The sequence below is a fragment of the Colletotrichum destructivum genome, chromosome 3 (genome assembly GCF_034447905.1).
Source record: "Colletotrichum destructivum chromosome 3, complete sequence".
In the NCBI taxonomy this organism is placed as follows: Eukaryota; Fungi; Ascomycota; class Sordariomycetes; order Glomerellales; family Glomerellaceae; genus Colletotrichum; species Colletotrichum destructivum.
Window position 1 is genome coordinate 5,530,472 of NC_085898.1, and position 21,301 is coordinate 5,551,772.

General features: G+C 59.1%; 3 protein-coding genes across 3 annotated transcripts; all 3 read right to left on the bottom strand.

Moving 5' to 3' along the window:
* Positions 1–507: 507 nt before the first annotated feature.
* CDEST_05800 (Putative Flavoprotein-like superfamily) lies at positions 508–4,633 on the bottom strand. Its single transcript, XM_062921959.1, has 5 exons — positions 4,160–4,633; positions 3,999–4,034; positions 1,759–3,900; positions 1,415–1,611; positions 508–1,313 (listed from the first exon to the last, which is right to left on the bottom strand). Exons 1-5 carry the CDS (start codon positions 4,391–4,393, stop codon positions 638–640), a joined length of 3,285 nt encoding a protein of 1,094 aa, XP_062778010.1. The 5' UTR covers positions 4,394–4,633; the 3' UTR covers positions 508–637.
* Positions 4,634–8,719: 4,086 nt separating this feature from the next.
* Positions 8,720–11,656, bottom strand: CDEST_05801 (uncharacterized protein; the record flags this gene model as incomplete). The annotated part of the gene is made up of 8 exons (XM_062921960.1): positions 8,720–8,789; positions 8,860–9,240; positions 9,328–9,510; positions 9,578–10,182; positions 10,331–10,411; positions 10,487–10,791; positions 10,900–11,378; positions 11,469–11,656. 8 exons carry the CDS (start codon positions 11,654–11,656, stop codon positions 8,720–8,722), a joined length of 2,292 nt encoding a protein of 763 aa, XP_062778011.1.
* Positions 11,657–12,978: 1,322 nt separating this feature from the next.
* Positions 12,979–21,253, bottom strand: CDEST_05802 (uncharacterized protein; the record flags this gene model as incomplete). Its single annotated transcript, XM_062921961.1, has 2 exons — positions 12,979–20,718; positions 20,795–21,253. 2 exons carry the CDS (start codon positions 21,251–21,253, stop codon positions 12,979–12,981), a joined length of 8,199 nt encoding a protein of 2,732 aa, XP_062778012.1.
* Between the last annotated feature and the right edge of the window lie 48 nt (positions 21,254–21,301).

Here is a 21,301-nt window from a genome sequence, read left to right on the forward strand (position 1 = left end):
ACTGCTCTAAGTTAAGTTGTGAGCAAAAGTCAAACGGCTTTCGAAATAACGAAGCGTCGGAAAGATTGGGGTCCGAGACTCTACTCAACCGGGAAGTGGGGGTTTACTCGCTGCCGATCTTCATCGTGCAGGGATATGGTCTGTTGTCTACCGTTGGTTGCGGTTTGAAGCCGTTCGATCGCGACTCTTTGAGAATCAACCTCTGGATAGGGGCAGTGAGCTAGATTAGTAGTCTGAATGATGACAACCCGCAAGCCACAGTTATGCTAAGCCAGCCGCACTTAGTTGATAGTCAGAACTGCTGCTTGAATTCATAAAGCATCCCCAAACGCTATCGCAATCAACCCACTTCATGAACCAAATGACTCCTGGTTATCGGCTCCTGGTTATCGGCTCCTTATTTTTGCTAGGACGCTCGAAAGCCGCCAAAGAAAGGGGGTGGGGGCGATATTGTTGTTAATGACTGGTGCCGAATGCCCCTTTCTGCAGCATAAGTGATGGATAGCTGGGTATTAAAATGATTTTGTTCCATTTGGTGTTGAATACTATCATGATATCAAAACGCTTAAACTCCGAACCCTTCGCCCCAATTTTATCAACATTCTAAGCCAAACTCTCTCTCAAGACAGACCCCTGCCTAATCAAAGACATCCGTGACGTAGCGGATGTTCCTCAGAGCCTCGAACCAGTCCTTGACGTCGCCCTCGTCGGCGTCGACGCCCTTGGCCTTCTCCATCTCGACCTTGATCTTGATGATGGTCTCCTTGGCCGACTCGGCGACGGCCCGCGAGCCGCACACGTAGGCCTTGGCCCCCCGCTTCCACAGGTCGACGAGCTCCTCGCGGTCCCGCCACATGCGGTCCTGCACGTGGCGGCAGCCCTCGCTCTTCTCGGGCTCGCGGCTGTAGGCGCGGCGCACCGAGACGGCGCCGAGAGCTTCCCACTTGTCGAGTTCGGCGCGGTAAAGGTCGTCGTGCTCGGGCGAGCGGCAGCCGAAGAAGAGCAGGGCCGGGGCGAGGGCGCGGCCGGCCTCGATCATGGCGGCGCGCTCCTGGATGAAGCCGCGGAAGGGGGCGAGGCCGGTGCCGGCGGCGACGCAGACCATGGGCGTCCGCTCGGCGTCCGTGGGGAGGCTGAAGGCGGCGTGGGAGGGCCGGATGGCGACGTGGAGGGAGTCGCCTTCGGCGAGGGAATCGAGGTAGGAGGAGGCGACGCCGATGTAGGGCCCCTGGCCGGAGAGCGAGGGCTCGTTCAGCACGGAAAAGGTGAGGGTGACCTTGTTGGGGTTTGCCATGGGCGAAGAGGAGATGGAGCTAAGACACACAAACGCCCGATGTCAGTATATGGATTTTCCTACTGCGTGTGGTTTTATACAACCCAAACGACTGTGTGCCGTGGGCCGTTGACGACTTACTATTGTCTGACGCGCATCGGCGGCATCATGGACAAGAAAACACCGATGGGCAGGTCGATGGAGGGGTGGCGCTCAAGCAGGTCGAGGACGGAGACGCGCTTCCCGCTGATCTCGTCGCCGTAGGCGTCGGTAGCCAGACGGCTCAGCTCGGCCTTGACGTCCTCGCTCTCTGCATACTCGGCGAGGGCAAGCAAGTTCTGTCACGGACAAATGTCAGCAAGTTATGAACATGGGCAAACAAGACAGACAGACAGTCAGTGTGCAAAGTTATGACAAGGAGTAGGACCCAGACAAGAAATTAAAAAAAAAACTAAAAAACTAGAAAAACTAGGGCTCTTGCTTACTCGTCTCGTAGCGGGCTGCGAGAGCTCAATGTAAGAGCTGAGGAGATCGTGGGCGGGCACGGAGCTGTCGACCGGGAGGGACGTGGGGCCGTCCGTCTTGATGCTGAGATGGGCGTCGCGGGCGAGGTGGAAGCGCCGCATGGCGCGGTAGACGCTCTCCTTGGGGTTGATGGGCAGGACGGCGAGGTAGTCCCCGGCGGTGTAGGTCATGTCGTCCGGGATCTGGATCTCGATGTGCTTCTTGGTGCTCTTGGGCTCGCCTGCGCTGCCGGTGAGCGTGGCCGTGTTGGTGACGGTGGCCTCGCGGACGTCCTGGCGCAGGGTCGAGGTCCTGGGGTTGCTGATGACGACGTCGACGCCCTTGGTCTTTTTGCTGCTGCCGTCGTCGGCGCCCGTCGTCGTCGTCGTCGTCGTAGTCGTCGTAGTCGTCGTGGGCGTCGTCTCGTACTTGCTCGTCAGCGCCGGCCAGAGCACGTCGTCCTCCCAGGACTCAAAGTTGGAAAAGACCTCGCCCGACGAGGCGTCCGTGAGGCCGACGTCGGCGAGACGGCTCGCGCCGAGCTGCTCGAGGGTGGCGTCGACGAGCTTCGGGATGCGGTGGAAGGTCTGGACCCAGTCCTTGTGGCCGCAGCCGAAGACGGCATACGAGACGTCCTTGAGCGGCGCCGCGGCCTTGTCCTGGCCCTCGAGCCAGGCGACGAAGTGGCCGGCGTTGTCGGGGGGCTGGCCCTCGTAGGAGGCGGTGATGATGATGACGGGATGGTCGGTGGGCAGGCTGCCGTTGGCGCTGTCGAGGCAGTCGATCTTTGCCGCGCGGAAGCCGTGAGACGCGGCGTCCGAGGCGACACGCTGGGCCAGGGCCTCGCAGGTGCCGCTGTTGGAGCCGTAGAGGATCGTCAGAGGCTTGCCAGTCTCGGAAGAGGAGGAGGAGGAGGAGGAGGCGGCGGTCTTGTCAGACTTGGCCTGCTCGGGGGACTTCTCGGGCTCGGCGAGGCCGGCGAGACGACGCTCGAGGCTGGTGGGGGTCAGGCCGTCGCGGAGGATGGCGCGCATGTGCATGTCCTTGGGCTTGATGGTGAGGGTCTGCTTGATGCCGAAGCTGTAGTTGGGGTCGAGGACGAAGTTGAAGTTCTGGAGCAGCATGGTCATGACGAGCAGGGCCTCCTGCCAAGCAAAGGGGCGGCCGATGCAGGCGCGCATGCCGTTGCCAAAGGGCTTCCAGCAGTTGGGGAACTCCTTGGTGATGCGGTTGAAGTTGTCGTCCATCATGCGCTCCGGCTTGAACTCGTTGGCGTCCTCGCCGAAGACGGCCGGGTCGAGGTGGGACTTGGCCAGCAGGTTGATGATGGTCTCGCCCTCCTTGACGGGGTACTTGCCGGCGAGCAGCGTGTCCTCAAAGGCCTCGACGGTGAAGAGCGGGATGGTGGCGTTGACGCGCAGGGTCTCGCGCAGGACGCCGTTGAGGTAGGGCAGCTTGGAGAGGTGGTCGACCTTGATCTGGCCCTTGCCGACGACGCCGTCGACCTCCTGCTGGGCCTTCTGGTAGGCGTCCGGGTGCTTGAGCAGCTGGTAAAAGGCAAAGGACAGCAGGCCCGAGGTGGTCTCGTGGCCGGCGATGAGGAAGGTGATGAGGTTGTCCATAATGCTCTCGTCCGTCATCTTCTTGCCCGTCTTGGGGTCGACGCCCTCGAGCATGGCCGTCAGCAGGTCGCGGCGGTCGCTGGTCTTGCCGGCCTTCCTCGACTCGAGCACCTCGCGCGCGGTGCCGCGCAGGATCTCGATGTCGCTGGCGAACTTCTGGTCCTTGGCGCTGTAGACGAACGAGGGCAGCGGTAGGCGACGGGACATGTTGCCGGCCTCGACGAGGAAGTCGCCCATGGCCTCGATGAAGGGGTGCAGGACGGGCGAGTAGTAGCTGTTGAAGCGGAAGCCCATGGAGCACAGGGCCAGCGTGTCGAGGGCCAGGCGCGTGAAGTCGTCCGTCACGGTGATCTGGGATTCCGGGCCGTACCGCGCCCACTTGAGGGCCAGCTGGCTCGCGATGTCGTGCATCTCGTCGAACATGCTGCGGATCGAGAGAGGGCCGAAGGCGGGCATGAGCACGCGGTGCGCGATGCCCCAGTTCTCCTCGCCCATTCGCGCCTACATGAATGATATTTGCCCCGTCAATACCCATGGCATGGAGTGGAGCGGCGGTCACAGTTGTCATGTCAAGAGAGAGGGAGAGCATCAAAGCCTACCGTGAAGAGTCCGTCGTGTACGCCATTCCTGATTTGCTGCTTGAGAGTCAGAAACTTTGTCATGTCATGGGGTTCGCGTTGAGGATGAAACAAGCTCGATGAGGAGGGGGGGATGAAGTGTGGTTTTGGTTAGTTGATTAGGTGAGTGAGGCTGGACTTACACTAAGTGCCTGATTCACAGACTTCTTGAACCGCTTCTCATCGCACGTCTCGTTCACCAGGGCGCGGGTCGACACCATGACGATGGACCGCCCGGGAAACCTCAGTCGGTAAATCTCACCATATTTGTCGGCGAGGGCTATCATGGAACCCAGCGGGAATTCCTGGTCGATCTCGGTGATGTTGCCGAGGAACGGCAGCCCGGGGGGCTCCGGGACGGGTGCTGTTTCCGACATGTCTGGTTATGTGAGTGAGTGTGTGTGTGTATGTGGGTGAGTGTGTGTGTGTGTGTGTTGGTAAGTGTGAGTGTGAGTGTGTGAGTATGTGTATATTTGTGTGTGCGCAAACGTGTGTGTGTGTGTGTGTGTGTTTGTGTGTGTATGTGCGTGTATCAGTAAATCTGTGATTGAGGTTGACTATGAGGTTATGCGGCGCGGTCTATGTATGTATGTGTATGTATGCGTCGTATATGATCACCGACTCCTACTTAAACCTCAACAGAACAGAAGGGGGGCGGCAAAAAGAGGATCGAGGCCTGATAATATCCCCCCTCCCCCCCCCCGGGATCCTAAAACCCTCAAAGCACCACCACCCACCCCCATAGTAAATACGTGCCATACATACGTGGCTATACTAATCTAATCTCTGTGGCATCCCATCCCCGTCCCGTCTGGCGTTTATGCCTCGGTCTTGTCATCATGCGTGGAGCACCAAGGATGAACGCTGATATCATTCATCCGCCCTGCTCGTGAAAAGATTTCCCGCCCTTTCCCACTTTTTCCACGTCGTGTCACTGGTCGAGATGCGAACGTGAAGGGGGAACTGGTACGAGCCCCCAGGAGTCGGCCATCCCGGCGGCGGTCCGGTTCCCGTTTGTTCTCCCTGTGCTGGTGCTGGTGCTTGTGCTGGTGCTGGTGAAACAAGGCATTCGGCGCCAGACCAATTCCGCCTGCCGACCTTTGGTTCGTGTTCGTCCATCACCACCACTACTACTACTCGTGGGCTGTGTTGTGGATTGCTGTCTGCCCTATGGGATCGGAGGCAAAGGGCACTCTACTCTGTAAGCTGTGCAGCAAAGGTTACGTTGGTCCTGCGGGGGGGGGTTTGAGTCAGGGGGTGACTGGAATCCTGTTGACACCATGTTGTGCTCATGGTGCTGCGGTTCTCATGGTGCAGATCATGATGCCGTATACGAATCGGACTTCGTCCCTTTTTCCAGCGGCGGTTTTCGTTCACTCACCAACACCGATTCAACGTATACTGATTAGAAAAGCCGCCAAAAAGACCCTTGGAAGAAAAAAGGTTCGTGCCGAGGTCGCCGACTCTTCCCCCTCGAGACTTGGTTCCTTTGCCCTGCCATCCCGTCGGGTTCCAACCCTCTCACCCCCTACCACATTCCGAGATCGTGCATGCATGCGTTTGACACTAACTACCGTACGGCGGCGTAGTGATGATCCAACCCCCTGTTGAATGCCCATGTCCGGGCAAAAAATCTGCTCTGGCTTGGCCTGGGATCAAATCCCGAGTCCCCCCCCCCCAAAAGAATTACTCCATCCCGCTCCGTCGGGCAAACCCTTCCGTTCCCCTCCTCCCGGGCCATCTTCCTCGGGCTCCACGGCCGCCTCTTCGTCCATCGTGCGTCTCCTCCGTCTGCGCCGCGCCCGTCCGTCCGACTGGCGATTCTTGAAATCCGCTTCCCGGAAAGTCAATCCTGGCGAGCTGCTGTCGGGAAAAAACTGCCTTCACTTCCGCCTTCTCCTCACCACGCAGTTTGCGGGGAAGTGAGACTCGATGACGCATCAGGCGCTACCCGGATTAGGGATTTCCACCTGTATTCCAGTTTTACTAGCTCGTTGGTTTCCGTTCAGGGGCGGTGAAGGTTCATGTCTGCAGCCACTCTAAGGTAGATCACAAATTGATCCGGCACTGAGACTCAGTGTACATCGTACACACACAAGCCATCAGGCCATCCTTGATGCGGGGGGAAGCAAACGCAGGCCAGGGGGGGTGCTAGAGCTTTGTCCACAAAGGTCGTCAGCGTGCTCCCGTGTGTTTTTGTTCGACTTTCTTCTACAGATCCTTGACACTGCGGGGAGACTGGCCACAAAGTGCAGAAGAGGTCATCCATGCATTCGCGAAGAGAAACTAGGTAGGCGAGGCAACCGTTGATCAGCGGCTCCCGTTCGTTCCCCCTATTACGAGACAGGCTCACTGGCCCGACCAAGTTTGTTTGTTTGCCCGCTTTGGTGATGGTGTGCGTGCTGTATGCTATTTAGGAATTTTTTTAAACAGAGCGATCAGCGTTTCGCGGCCTGTACACCCATGTCTCCGTACGACAACCGCTTCCAGTCAAACGTAAAAATGCCTACTTCATTCATTTTACCAACGAGGGAAACCCTGGCGGCAGTTGCAGAAGCCATGACTCTTGCGTTGTCCCTAGTTTGTTGCTGCGAGTCTTGCCAGGGACGTTATGCCTCTTGTCACCGCAGATCAGTATCCGCCAACATTATCGACCGGCTCCCACCTCGTGTCCCCAACCGGTGATGGGGCGTCCGGTTGGCCTCAGATCCTCGACCTGGACAAGGGGGCAGATATATCTCTATTCAATATTAACCCGAGGATAAAACCCAACCCCAAAGCCTCCCAAAGCGGCAATCGAAGAGGCGGGACCACTTTTCAGTAGATCCCCCCTCTAAGTTCATAACCATGTTTTCTGCCCTCTTTCGCATTCAGATTGGGCTTCATCGCGAACTCGGTTGGCAACGTTTCGGGTTGGCTGAAAATTACTTACTCACAATCGGTTCTAGACGTGCCGAATCATTGTGTTCGTAGGAGAGGGTGGGCAGATGATGTCAAAAGCAATCTCGAATAGGCACAATCGGGGACAAAAGTAATCGCAGGACAACATGCAGCCCTAGATGCCTAGATGATTATTAAACGGGGAATAACACCCGGGGGTTTCTATGAAATCCCAAATCCGCTTCCCCCAAAGATGCAGCGTGATTGTTTCGAGTATGTTGCAAATGTCCTTGGACAACCCGGCAGTTAACTCGCCAGGCGGACTTTGAGATTGGGCAACGCAAAGAACTTGGCAGAATCTCAGCTATGGATATATCCTATATTGTTTCTCACTGAATTACCATTTGCTCCCCTCGTCCTTCGTCTCACACTGGACAGCATATCGAAGAGCAATGAGTCCTGGCCGTCGTCGACCCAAGCAACGTCTTTCACTGAGGAACAAACTGCAGCGACATAATCACGTACCCAGGATCAGCTACGCTGCCTACTCTCTATCAAATTTGACCCAGCATGTGTACCTGTGTAGTAGTCCTGGACTCGCACGCGTTTCTATAACACAGCAGACATGTTGATCAACCGCGGTCCATCCAGCTCGGCCAATGCCACCATCCTGGTCGCTTCGACTCTCAAAAACGCCAGCAGACGCTACGCGCATCGGTTAAAATTTGGTGCTGGGTTTTGGGAAATCTTGGAGCTTTTTGATGAAGATAATCCTCCCAGGACAGCTGTGCTTACCGGCGCCCATGACTGATTGCGGCCAACAGGATCTCGTGAAGCTCGAACTTGGTAGGGGAACGACAAACAGTTGAAGGCACCCGCAAGCATCACCGACGTGTAAGTAGTTTCCGGTCAAGTTTGGAAACCCGGTGACAGTATGATACCGAGAGGGGGGCAACGTTAGCTAGGTATTTGCTGTCTGTTGGATTCGATGTCGAGTCTCTCGCCTGATTTCGCGTATTGGTCGGAAACAACACCTCTAATTGTGTACTAGGATTATACCAAGGGTTATTAAAACAACACTGAGCGAATAGAAGATGCCTAATTACAGCGGCTGCTATAGACATTACGTGTGGCATGAACCTGCCCACACTCCCTTCAGCTGCAACCACGGGCAGGTGGGTGATTCGTCCAGGCTTATCATTCAAACAGTCGTCCACCAAGGATATTACAATTATGTGTCTGCGCGCAAAAGGCTTGTGCCATTCAATCTCGATCGACCCTTTCTGTTGCACAGTGCCACAAATCCTACAACTGATAACCAAAGGTTGGACGCTATCACTCCTCGACAGACGAGTTGCATGTGCCTCGGCTCGATGCCGAGGCACCTCGGCATCATGTGGGGCCTGCGGGCAGGACTAAGAAAGGGACATTGACCGAGAGATCGGACAGACTTCTCAATGCCTTGTGGAAGGCAACTTTGCCTTGCATGGGTTTCTGTGGCGTGCGGCGCACCGTATCTGACGAAAAACCCGGCTCGCTACTGTTCAAGGTCGCCGGCTGGCTGGCTGGCTGGCTGGCTGGCTGGCTGGGTGTGCCGTCGGGGTTTCCAACGCAAACTGATTATCGGCTGTCTCGGGTAGTCCATTGCCTGGGGATGTAACAGAGTGGGCAGTGTGCAGGGCGCTAATTGACATTGAGCAACGGCTGAAAGCAAGGCGTTCGGGTCTTCAAGATACTGAGCCACCTCGATAGAGAAGGGGGGGGGGGGGGGGGGGGCATGATGGACCATGTTGGGGGATTCAACTTCTGCAAGCGAGGCTCGCTCATGACATGTTGGGATCATCAAAAGCCCACAGCCTGTCCATTGCCTCAATGTCTAACCACGACTCGGTGCTGTTCCATGTCAGTCAGTGGGCGACCGTTCTCGTTGTGAGCAACGCCGAGACAAGAAAAGACAACTCACTGGGTTCCAGACAGCGACGCATCGTCCGCACCCGCGATCGGCAGCGGCGTCCACATATCCGCGAAGAGACCCGTGAAGCCCATACCGCAGCCGTCGAGCCAGCTCCCGGAGACACAGTTGTCTGGACTCCGGGCCGTCGGGGACGCCTGTGGCGCCTGCTGCTGCTGCTGCTGCTCCTCGTCTGCCGGCGTCATCTCGATCTTGCCGATGGCCGCCTCGAAGAGGGTATAGGCTGCCTCTGCCGAGATGTAGGCCGTTCGCAGCTCGTCTAGGGCGAGCATGAAGAGGGCAAGGTTGTGTCTGCCTCTCTGGCGGGCCATTGGCTTCGATGATGTTGATTCGTAGAGGTGGATTTGCATTGGGGGCACGACGGCAATGACTCTGGGGACGGGGGGTTGTGTGTGTCAGGACACTTATTCAAGGATGGGATACGATAAGACTGTTACAAGGAAGGTGTACTATACGTACGTGAGGGTGTGGCAGAGGCGGATGAGGTCCTCGGCCATCATGGAGTTCATCGCGGCACTCGCGTTGGACGCGGCCGTCCTCGTCTTCTGGCAGGCAAACGCCCTCCAGCTTTCCTGGTCCGAGGCCGGGACCTCTCTCGGAGTGTCGAGGATGAAGGGCCGGTAAAGGACGATGATGGAGGTTCTCGGGTCCTGTCAGCGCTGGTGCTCCCGCCAGAAATACTACTCGACCCGAGACGTGCCCGACTTACTCGAAATAGAGCTTGAACTGGTGTACGTGAGAGGCAACGACCTGCCCTTGGCTCGCAGACTCGGGTATCGCAGACTGATAGGCTCGGATCTTGCTCTCACTGTGCTCGATGTCGGCCTTGGACGGCTTCACCCCCTTCGCCCGGTAATTGGTCGACAGGACGTGGCTGAGGGCGGTCGACAGCCCGACAAAGGAAACCCAGAGATCGAACAGGAAGCAGAGGTCTTCAGGGAGGTATTTTCTCCCGAGGTCCCATCTGACCTCGGCGGGGATGACATCGGCGTCGCAGGCAGCGGGCATGGGCGTGTCGAAATCGTCAAAGGCGATTCTCATCGGCCTGCCCAGACCCAGGGACAGCCACACCTCACGGGTGTACAGCGACCACCAGAGACGTCGCCACAGAGGCTTGATCCCTTGCGAGGCCTGTTGGCTACTGGCAGGCACCTGCAGACGATGGAGGCCGATGGTGTGAGAGAGGCTGATGGCGATGCCGTTCCAGTGCCACGGCCCGGCCCTGTCGTCTGTGCTGGTGTACCAGTGTCCCATCAAGAAGACGGACTGGATTAACGTCACCTTGTCTTTTTCGTAGTCTGCGTCATATAGAGCCTGTGAGCCGTGTTAGATGCTGATTTGGGTGAGTGAGTGTGATTTAGCGAGTGAGTGAGTGTATGTGAGTGTGAGTAAGTGAGTGAGTGTGAGTTTGTGAGTATGAGTGAGTCAGTGAGTAAGTGAATATGAGAGACAGTCGAACCACCTTTGCTCTTTGATACATGGCCCTCTTTAGCGCCCTCTTGGACGGGAAGAAATCCGCAGTCAACAAGCTGTCGTCGACGAACTGGCGTGCCGGGGGTCAGCACTGTCACGCAGGACGCACGCACGCAACGCACGCAAAACATCGGGGACAACCCACGCTCGCCGCCGCGATGAACATGCTCCACAGCAGCAGAAGACTCTTCCGCCCCCTCTCGTACTCGGTGATGAACTCCCCGGCGTCCAGGATCGGCGCGAACGGATGCACGTAGTGGAAGTAGCACCGGATCATGGCGTCGCGGACGCGGACCGGCGGCAGCGTGAAGGCGCCCTTGGCTCTCAGGTAGTTGACGTCCTCCGGCGAGAGCGCCTTGATGGACGGCATGGGCACCATGAAGTGGTTGTCCGCCGAGGGCCGATTGGGCTCGCAGATGTCGATCAGGAACGCGGGCCCGCGTTGGTCTCCTACGTCCATCGTTGCCATGGTGAGAATCTGTTGGGAAATTTTCCTCATGCCGAAGCACCCCTCGACACAGCAACACAACCCCCCGAAAGAGAGAGGACGACACTCACCTGGATAGAAGGGGACGCAGCCGTCCTCGCGGGTCTTCCCACCACCACCACCTGCCAGGGTTTTGGCATACGCGGAGCTGTCCTCGCCGGATTCGGGGGGCTCCGGCGGCCGCGGGTTGGTCGTCTGAAGCAGAGATCTAACGGCATCGTAAGGCCGGTTTGGCTGCTGCGCAGTTGGCCTCTCGACCGTTGGCGGGTTTGTCTCGGCCGGCCGTTCGGGCGTCCATGACCTCGGCCCGCCAGTGCTGGGAGGGTGGGGGCTCCGCTGACTTCCTTCAGGCGGCGCAGACGTGACGCGGTCGGTTTGGGAGTCAACCTCTTTTTCGTCGTCCAGTACGGGAGTGAAGAGACCCAGACCCTGCTGTTGTGGCTCGAGTAGACGCCGCCGAGGCCGAGGCTCGCCCCTCTGCGCGGTGATGGCCGAGTCCTCCCCGGCGGGTTGGTCTCCCGATACGGGAGTGGGAAGTTGATCCGAGTTGCTGTCGGTCGAGTCAGAACAATGAACCCACCCCCCTTCCCCCTCTCACAAAGAGGTATGCAGCCCGGGCGGGCGCAGGCTGTAGACTCACCGGCGTCTCTTCCGGCTCAAGACTACACAAGTAATGCCGTCGATGGTGCAGTTTGCGCACGGGGGTCCGGACAGGGTGACGGTGCACCTCACCTTGCGAATGTTGCACGCTTTGCACGCCACAGCGGCTCGTTTGAAGCTCCGGCCCGAGGCGGACGGCTGGAGAGCGCCGTTCTGGGGGTTGGACATCTTTCCTGACGGCGACCCGGGTGAGATGGAGTCGAGTAGAGGAATCGGTGATTCACAGTATGGCAAGGCGGGTGTGTCGTGGAAGAGGGCTTCGCCGGTCCCAACCCATTCTCGTCGGCACAAGGCTTGAGCTGAGCTACTGGAATTTCTCTCGGATCCTTTTTCCGCGTCCAGGGTTGACATTGACAATGCGTCGTCTCCGCTGGGCGCTTACACGAAGTTTATTGTTGCTGAAAGGCACTTGTACCCGACACGTACCCACCCGCTCGGCCGAGGATGCAGCTTAGGTCATGTCATGGGTGGCATTGCATGTGAGAGAAAAGAGTTTGTTTGAGAGGCTGGGGTGTTAGACTAACCCGCCAAGGTTTCAACTATAACGATGATGATCACCCAGTTGCGGAGATACAGACGGTCCGAGTCAAAAGGTGTAAATATGACTGCCGATGGTAACCTTGGTTCGGCTGGGGGGGTGGTTAGAGTATCTGGGGTTGCTCAGCTTATCATATTGTCAGTCTAGGACCTCATTATGATGACTGGCTGTGATCACTCTGAGAGATGTCAGTATCAGCTCTGCTCACTCACTCACTACTAACCAACTCTAGGAACTCACTCTCAGCAGTCCCAATGCAGGAGAGAGAAGAGTCCTCTCAGCCAAATGCCAGACGGCGTGAAATCATTATGTCATTATCTTGTCCTTTCATGCCACCTCTCATGCCATGTCCATCCGTGTACATCTATATATCCATATGCCATGCATGCTCATCATATCCATATTCCCATGACACGTTATTCGTCATCGTGGCAACCTTTCATCCGCTTTCCCCCACCCCCTCCTCCCAGTGCACCGACTTCCTCTGCTTCCTCTTCGCCTCGCCCTTCTCCCTCTCCCGCTCCCTCGGCTCCTCCGCCACGCGCCGGCGAGCGTCCGCGACAACCGCCGCCCCGAACGTCAGGCTCGACGCCCGGCCGCGTGAGCACACGGCCGCTGTGCCGTCGAGCTCCCACTCCCACCGGCTCCGCTCGACGGCGTCCCCGGCCTTGCGGAGCCTCTGCCGCCACCCCTCGACAAACACCCACGCCAGACGGAACGCGCTCGCGCCCGAGGGCTCTCCAGGGCCGCGACTCTTCTCCCCGTCGTCGTCGTCGTCGTCGCGGACGGCCAGCACCCGCAGACCGCTCGCGTCTCTCTGGTACTTCCGTCTCGGACGCTCTCCGTTATTGTCTCCGGCATTGCCATCGTCATCCTTGTCGTCTCCATCATGATCGTACTCGGCGTCCCGCTTCACCCTCGTGACGTAGAGCCCCGCCCCGCCCGAGCGTGGTCAATTCGCCTCGAGCCCGCCTGTCGAGCTTCGCAGGAGCGCGCTCTTCTCGTCGGCCTCGTCCTCGGCCTCGTTGAGGAACCCGGCCTTGCGCCCGTATGCCGGGTTGCTGCCGGTTCCGGGTCCGACTCCAACTCCGACTCCGTCACCGTCCTCACCCCCGGGCTTGGTACTGTTGCGCCGGACCGAGTGAAAGACGCCCGACACAGGCCGCGACCGGACCGGGCTCGTCGACGGCTCCTGCTTGGCCTGGGCGGCGCTCTCGAAGATGCCGCGCATCCTACTGATGAGGCTGCCGGGGGACCCGTTCGACGCCGTGTTCCGCGGCGGGCTGTCGGAGCTGGAGCCGATGGAGCCCGAGGGCGCGCGCATGGCTCCGGCTCCGGCTCCCACAAGCTGCTTGGCGGTGGCGGCGCCTTCGAACCGGAAGGGGTCGTAGTCGTCCCGGTCCCGGTCCGTCAGGGCCGAGTCGTTGCGCGGCCTCGTCAGGTGCTGGACGGACGCCGGCCACGAGTCTCGGATGACGGGCTCGTGCTTGTCGGCGTGCAGGGCCGAGTGCACCGGCGACGAGGCGATGGAGTCGATGGTGCTCTGGCTGCGCATCGAGTGCGGCACCGAGTCGGTCCGCGCGTGCCACGGGACGTTGGTCACGTCCCGCGGGATCATCAACTCGGGGTCAATGGCCTCCTCCTCTTCCTCTTCCCTCGGGGCGGACTGTGCCGGCGGCGTCTGCGGTCGGTCAGGATTGTGCCTGCTGAAGGCGAGACCGCGGGAAGGAGACGGCGTCGCCGGGGACTCCTGTTGCAGAGCGAGGGGGCTGATGTCAGGCGCATGCTCACTTTGGGGTGCCAACTGAGGAGTTGTCTGCTCGTGTTCCTCTTCTGCCTCGACCTCGGTCACTTGCACCTCAGGCTCAGGGGCTTGATGGCTGTGGACTTGAGACGACGGTTGTTGACCAAACGACGTCCCTTGTTCATGTGTCTGAACCGCTTGTTGATCGAAGGGCTCATGGTGATAAACCTGAGATGGCTGTTCCTCGTCCGAGTTTTGCCTCTGCTCTTCGGGTTTGGCATGGATCTGATGAGCAGACTGAAGGGGCGAGGGATGGCTGGCCTCGGCATCCTGATGAAGAGACCTCTGGAACTCTTCTCTCAGGGACCCCGAGCGGCTGTGTCTCGTGGCCCCGAACAGGGTGGGAGACCGGAGCTCGTCCCGCCAGGAAGTGGCACCAAACCGGGCCGAGGCATACTGCAGGGGGTGTCCGTCCGTCGAGATGACTGCCGTCTTTGGTCCCTCGACGTCGTCGTTGTCGTCGTCGTCGTCGCTGTGGAACGAGTCGACGACCTGCTCCAGGACTGGCTCGTTGGATTCGAGTTGCTGTTGAAGCTGTTGCTGCTCGTGTTGTTGCTGAGCAGTGCCGATCTGGGTGAGGAACGCAGGTGCTTGAGTGTGATCGTACTCGCTGTCATACTCCGAGTCATCGTCGTCATCGTCGTTGTTGTCCCGGGCAAGCTCATCTGCCAGTGACGATGCATGGCCGTACGATACTGTCGATATGTCTTGGTCGTACGGCGAGCTCGCGGCACCCCGGTTGGAGCTCTGATCGTAGACGTCCTTCATGCCGGCCGAGTCCGGGTGTCGCGGCGAGTCCGTGGCGGCTTGCGTGTACTGCGAAGACGCGCTGAACCCGGCCGACGGCAACGGGGTCACGTACCCCTGAGACTCGGTGTCGGTGAAGTCCCCAGGTCCCGACGGCTGGAGCAACGTCGACGCCGTGGAGATCTGGTCGTTGCTCCCGTTGGGCCACCGTTGCTCGTAGCTGTCGACGCGCAGCTGAGGAGTGGCCGTGTTAGATGTTGTCTGGCCTGCTGCCGTGTCGTCGTTGTCGTCATCGATATTGTTGTTGACGCTGCTGCTGTCGTTGTTGTCGTTGACGCCGACGGCGTTTGCCTCGCCGCGCTGCCCGATGTTCTCCCAGGAATCATCGCTTTCTCCCCCGTCTTCTTCTCTTGGACGACTTTGTAGGCCCCGGCTGCTTGCTGCCAGTGCCGAGTCCCTGAATACTGACCTCGCCGGGATGGTTGGAGGTAACACCGGGCTGTCGGAAATCACTGGGTTTGCTGAGGACGATGGCGTCGGCGGCGGCGGGCTGGAGGCCATCATCGGATCCGATCCCGAGGGCGTCGATGAGATCCCTGTGTCGACTTCCATCCGGTTGTTCCCCATCGGGCTGCTTTTGCCCGTTATGTCCGTTGTCTGACCATATGTATTAGCTTCCCATGCCTCCTCATTCTCGTCGCCGCTGTCGGAATCCTGGAGATCCTGATGGTGACGGTCCTGTGCGCTGGGTGCGCGCAGACGCGGAGGCGGAGGCGGTGGAGGAGTCTCCCTGTACTGCGACGTCGATAGAATTGGAATCTGACCGGGCCGAGTGGCGTTCGAGTCCCACGCATCCTCCCCGTCCTCTGAGCCCTCGAAACCCTGTCTATCCTGTACCTGAGAGACTGCGTATCCCGGAGGCTGGGTCGAGGGCGAAGCGGCCCTGAACTGAGACGATGATACTGATGATGAAAAGGGGAACTGACCAGGCCGAGCAACGTTTTGGCTATGGGGGGCTTCGTCGTCCTCACTTGAGTCCGGCTGCTCTTGATGATGATGATGATGATGATGATGATGATGATGATGGAAACCCTCTGAACCGGGGGCGGCATGTGGAGGAGGCGGATGGGGGGCAGTGGCTTCCAACTGCCCGGTCAGGTGAGTGCTTGGCTGTACGGCAGTGAAGGCATCGTCCCATCCATCCCTTTCCTCCTCCAACGAGTCTTCCGCTTGCTGCTGTTCGTGGCGGTCCTGTGAGATGAGCATGTGTGGGGGAGGCGGCCTTGGCAGCGATGGAGGTGTTGCGCTATACTGCGATGGTGAGATGGTACTCGGGTGAGCTGATGGGGCAGGATTCGAGCGGAAGATGTCTCCGTCGTCTTCGGATGACTCTCCCACCTCCTCTTGGTTGTAGACGTCTTGGGAATTCGGGACACGCGGGGGACGGGTAGGGGGAGGGGCAGGTCTGTACTCGGAGGATGTCAACAACGTATCGATCTGGCTGCTGGTTCGAGGAGCGTGAGCTTGAGGATCCCAGTCTCCTCCCTCCTCGTCAGACTCGTCAAAGTCCCGGTGAGACCGCTCGGCGATGCTCGGCATGGCGGGCACGACACCGCGGCTTTGCGGGCGGCCCGGCAGCTGCTGCGAGGTTGTGAGGCTCTCCGGCCCCTCTGATTCCGAGTCCATGTCCTCCAGCTCGCTGTTGTAGCGCTCTTGGATGCTCTCGAGGTTCGTAGAGGCGAGGTGCCGGGCCGAGATCGGGCTGCTCTCCTGGACGAAGTGGTGAGCGACCGGGCTCGTCGGTCCGTCAAGTCCTCCTTCGGCATCCGCGTCCGAGTACGTGTAGTAGTCATGCCCGCCCGCTGGGGACGACGAGAGACCCCGGTGGAACCTCGCTTCGTCGACGTCGTCGCCTCTTCTCGAAGCGAAGGGATTGTTGTACATCGAGTCCGGGACCTGCGGCGTGGGCTGCCGACGCTCGATGCCCTGAGCAGCCGACACGAACCCGTTGTTGGCGTTCGGGGAGCCGTGGCCGGCGGGGAACAGGTTCTTGTATGTTGCCTCGGCCGCCGCGAGCGCCTCCTCGTCGTCGGTTTCGCTGTCCGTGTCGGCGTCGTCCGGCTCGTAGTAGCCCTGTGCCGAGGCGCTCCGGGCAAAGGGGTTGTTGGACGAGTGCGTTACCGCCTCATGCTGTCCACGGGTACTGGCCGCCGTCGTTGACCAGAGGTTCTTCTGGTCGTCGGGCTTCATGCTCCTGGCGAACGGGTTGTTGGAGCTGACGCTGTCACGACGACGTCCTTGCGCGCTGGCTGACCGGGCGAATGTTTGCTCGGGCGAAGACGGCTGGCTGTGGCCGAGGGCGCTGGCTGAGCGTAGGAAGTTGTCGGCGGCGGCGCTGGTCGTGGTGTTGCGAGTAAAGGGGTTGTAAGAGGCTTCTGACGCCTCGTCGTCAACGTCAACGGTTCTCCTCCTGGCGAAAGGGTTGTGCGATTCTTGCGGCGTCTCCTCCTCGATGACCGTCTGCAGTGCGAACGGGTTGTACGGGATGTTGTCCGACGGTTGGTATGCCGGCTGCTCGAAAGTCGTGGCTCTGGCTCTGGAAAAGGGGTTGTATGAGTCCTCGGACGGCTCATCCACGTCGCTCTCTGCCCCGACGCTCTGAGTAGGAGAAGTTACGTTGTCATCTTCCTCGTCGAAAAGGGCTTGCCTCGATGCAAAATGTTCGCTATCCTCACGATGCTCATGGACACTGGAATTCGGTAAGAAGCTGTCGTGATGCTGGTCCTGCTCATAGCTCTGGTCCTGCTCATAGCTCTGGTCCGCCGTCATGCTCAGCGCCTCGGCCATGTAGGAGCTGTCGAGCGTGGCATCCGGGTCTGCAGAGATATCGCGGCTCACAGACTCGGGATGGAAGTACGCTTCGACGATTGAGGCTTCACCGGAGCTTTCATCGACAGATGGCGCATCGGGCTCCGTGTTCTCGGTGATGGCGGAGGTGTCGATGTCGGGCTCGCTCAAACGGTCAGCATCGTCGAAGCTCGCGTCCTGGTGATACGAGGCTACGACTCCGACCTCGGCGTGGTGGGCATCGGGCTGCGTGGGATCCAACGTGACGTCCACTTCGCGACTTGGGGACTCTTTGAGCGCGACACCGTCGTCGTCGTGTTGGTGGTACTCATCGACGTGGCTCACGTCGTCAACGTCATCCTCATCCACCGACATCTTGTACACATGTTCTTGAGCGTCGTCGACCTCAGTCTCGATAGTCTCTTCGTTTGCAATCGAGTTGGTAACCTCATCTTGGTTCTCTCTGACCTCGTTGAAGTCTTCGTCGTGGACTTGTGTAAGCGGGCTCGCGGTCTCATCGTGGAAAGGGGCTGTGGCGGAGGTCTCGGCATCTTGCTCCTCTGTCTCAACCGGCGTCAGGGCCGAGGGAGAATGCTTCTCATGTTCTTCTGAGGGGATTGTCTCTTCCGGTTGATTTTCTGCTGGCCCAGACGGGCTCTGATCCTCCTGTTCTTCATTGTCCTCTGACCGAGGCAGCTGCGTCTGCTTGACCTCATCTTGGCTGTTGAGAAGAACAGAGCCATCAGCGTCGTCAGTCGTCTGATACCCGTCTGCCGGGTCCCGGACAGCTTCTCCCTCCTCTTGGGAGGTCTGGACCGGTCCACTGACTTCCGCTTGGCCTTCTGGGGAGTCGATCTGGGCCTGCGCCGCGCTCTCCGATGGTGCCGTCTCTTGGTCGACGATTTCATTGGAGAGGCCGTCCACCGCAGCGTCTTGAGTGGCTTCTTCGGTAACATCTTCCTTTTCTTGGGCCTCGTCAGGTTCTGCCGTCGAGTCTGGAGTAACATCCTCGGTTGGAAACGCCCCAGAATCCTCTGGATACGGTTTCTCGGAGACATACTCTGCCTGGGCGAGCTTGATTTCCCTCGTGTCGATAGTCTCGGAAGCAGTTGTCTCCACGGCGCTTTCTGGGCCAGCTTCCTCCTCATATGAGCCATCAGCTGCCGTGGCTTCGGCCTTCTTCTCGATAGACGCTTCACCTTGGACGGGGTCCTCGGCTTCCGATTTAACCAAGTCCTCTCTCTTTGGCGCATCCTCAGCGCTCGGGACCTCCTTGGCTTCGACTTCGTCTTCAGCAGGGGTCTCATCTTGCGCTCGGGATTCATCCGCATTCAAAGGCTCTTGTTCGATTCTGACCTCATCGACAGGCGCCTTGGGATCAAGAGTCTCTTCCGAGAGCGGGCCATCCTCGGGTCCCTGGGAGTCTGTAGCAGGAGCCTCAACCTGAGAGTTGTCTTCCTGTAAGAACGCCGTCTCTTCCGTTGGAAATTCAGGCTCGTTAGGCTTCTCCGCCTGAAGCGTTTCATTCACGAGCTGGGAGTCGTCTTGGTTCTCTGAATCCTTTTCCGCGGTAGCATCCTGGGAATCAAAGACCTCATCTTGAACTGTGACATCCTCGGGGGCTTGCTGTTCGAGTGACGCTTCAGTCTCCTCCTGCTGGTTATCTTCTTGCTCTGGCACCACGTCCTCGGTTGGGAGAGCATCGATCTCTTTGGCAATCTCCCCCAAAGCAGGATTCCTGGCCTCTTCCAGAGGTTCCGTCGGTTCAGCTGAAGAGGACTCTAGAGTCACGGTGTCGTCTTCGAGCTGAGTGCGTTCTTGAAAAGCGGCTCCATCCTTTACTGGGGATTCATCTGCGACGAAATACCCCGCGACAGTGGCATCCTCGTCTTGAAGCAGGGCCTCTTCTCCAGGAGACGCCTTCTCGTCTGTCTCCTCTGCATCAGGCGTAAAGACGACATCGGGGACGTCGTGGGCGTCCCCCAAGTGCGCTTCAGCTTGCTCGTCGTTGGTCTCTGGCCGGGCCTCCCCTACGACCTGCTCAGCGTCGGCTACGGCCCTTATGGAGAACTCAGGCGTAGAGTCTTCTCCCACGGTCTCGTCGGCATCTTCGCCATTAGCCTTCTCTTCAACCGCCATTGGGGTATTCTCATCCTCGTTCACAGGACTCAGTTCGGGTGAAGCATCACTCCTTTGGTCGGCAGTCTGCTCCTTGGAAGGCTCGACCGCGGTTGTCTCTTCAGAAGGCTGCTCTTCCAGCTCCTCGACGGTCTCAGCGGGCTCGGGGGCAGTTGCGTTCTCTCCGACCGGAACATCCTCTTTGCCGCCATCATCAGAGGCGCCTCTTTCCAACGCCGATGCCTCTACAGATTCGGGGGATTCTTTGAGAATTTCATCGTCAGAAGGGGCTTCCTTGGAGGTCTCTTCTGTTTCTGGGGTTTCTTCTGCCGGAGTGTCCTCCGTGGCGGGCGTTTCCTCTCCGGCTGCTTCTCCAGCTGGCGTCTCACCAGCTGCAGTCGCTTCAGGGGCAGGAGTTTCTTCGACAGCGGAGGCTTCCTCAACGTTCGGGGTGTCTTCAGAAGGAGTTTTCTCAGGTGCCGGCTCTTCAGTAGGTGTCTCTTCGGTGGGTGGCTCCTCGGCGACGGGCTCCTCAGCCGTTACACTTCGGGATGTCGTCTCGGGCATCTCAGACTGAGAAACACTGTTCTCTTCTGCAAGAACAGCATCCGGAACCTCGGCAATCTTCTCTTCAACCTCTTCCGGGACATCCTCTTTGTGGTCTTCGCTGTTGAGGACTGATGAGCTGTCGCCGAGATCGTCCGGGGCGGTCTCCTGGTTGGTGTCTTCCGCCGGCTCCGGCTCGGCCTCGGGCTCGGAAGCCTCTGCCGGTATATCCACCTCAACAGCCGGCTCCCGGGGAGTCGTCTCGTCCTTGGCAGGCTCTTCGGGAGACACCGTCTCGGTCGGGGGCGTCTCCCCGGAGTCCTCGCCGGGCTGTGTCCCCTCGGTGCTAGCGCCCTCCTCCACATTCTTTTCAGCCACGGGTTCTTCGGGATGTGGCCGGGAGTCGTCACCTTCAAGTCCCTCCTCCGCCGTCCCCTCGCCTGGTATTGATTCTTCCTCTTCTGCGCCTTTGTTTCCCGCGGCATGCTCGGCGAGGGTCTCGGCCGGTGGCAGAGGGGACGGTTCGGCGGATGGGACGGCGCTGGAGTTCCGGACCGTTCTGGCACGCTTCCGCGTCGGGATCGGAGGCACCGCTGCCTTCATCTGCTCTTCGATCAAGCGGTTGAGTTCCTGGATGGTTTATACGTTAGAGAATGCTGCAAAAACAAAAAACAAAACAAAAACCGGCTTTTCGGGCGGCACTTACTCTTCTCTTCTCCTCGAGCTCCGCCAGCTTGGCTTCGCCTTGGGCAATCTTCTTGGCCGTCTCCTCCTCGATGCTATCCATGAGGTCGTCCATCTCGTCCTCGACATTACGGGTCGTGGTGTCAAACGTGCCCTTCTTCTCCTCGTCCTCCTTGGCCTTGCGAGCCGCGAGCTCCTCGTCCTCTCGGCGGCGGCGGGCTTCGCGCTCCTCGTCTTCCCTGCGCCGCTGCTCCGCAATGTCGTCCAGCTCCTTCTGGCGTGCGGCCGCGAGCTCTTGTTGTTCCTTTTCATACGCGGCCTTGAGCTCGGCGAGCGTCATGTCGCGCTTCTGCTCGAGCTCGTCAAGTTTCGTGTCGCTCTCGGCGGCGGACGTCGACAGGCCCTCGATCGTCGCGTGGATCGATGCGAGGGCCTCGTTCATCTGCGCCACGAGCGTGGCAACGTCCATCTTGGCTGTCATCGAAGGGGGTGTGCTTCGAGAGAGACAGGGTTATCTATGACTGCCAGA

Coding starts and splice junctions, on each gene's coding strand:
- CDEST_05800 (XM_062921959.1), bottom strand. CDS start 4,393: ATGTCGGAAACAGCACCCGTCCCGGAGCCCCCCGGGCTGCCGTTCCTC. Junction 1,612..1,758: donor CGCAGCCCGCTACGAGACGA/GTAAGCAAGAGC, acceptor TGTCCGTGACAG/AACTTGCTTGCCCTCGCCGA. Junction 1,314..1,414: donor CCGATGCGCGTCAGACAATA/GTAAGTCGTCAA, acceptor TGTGTGTCTTAG/CTCCATCTCCTCTTCGCCCA.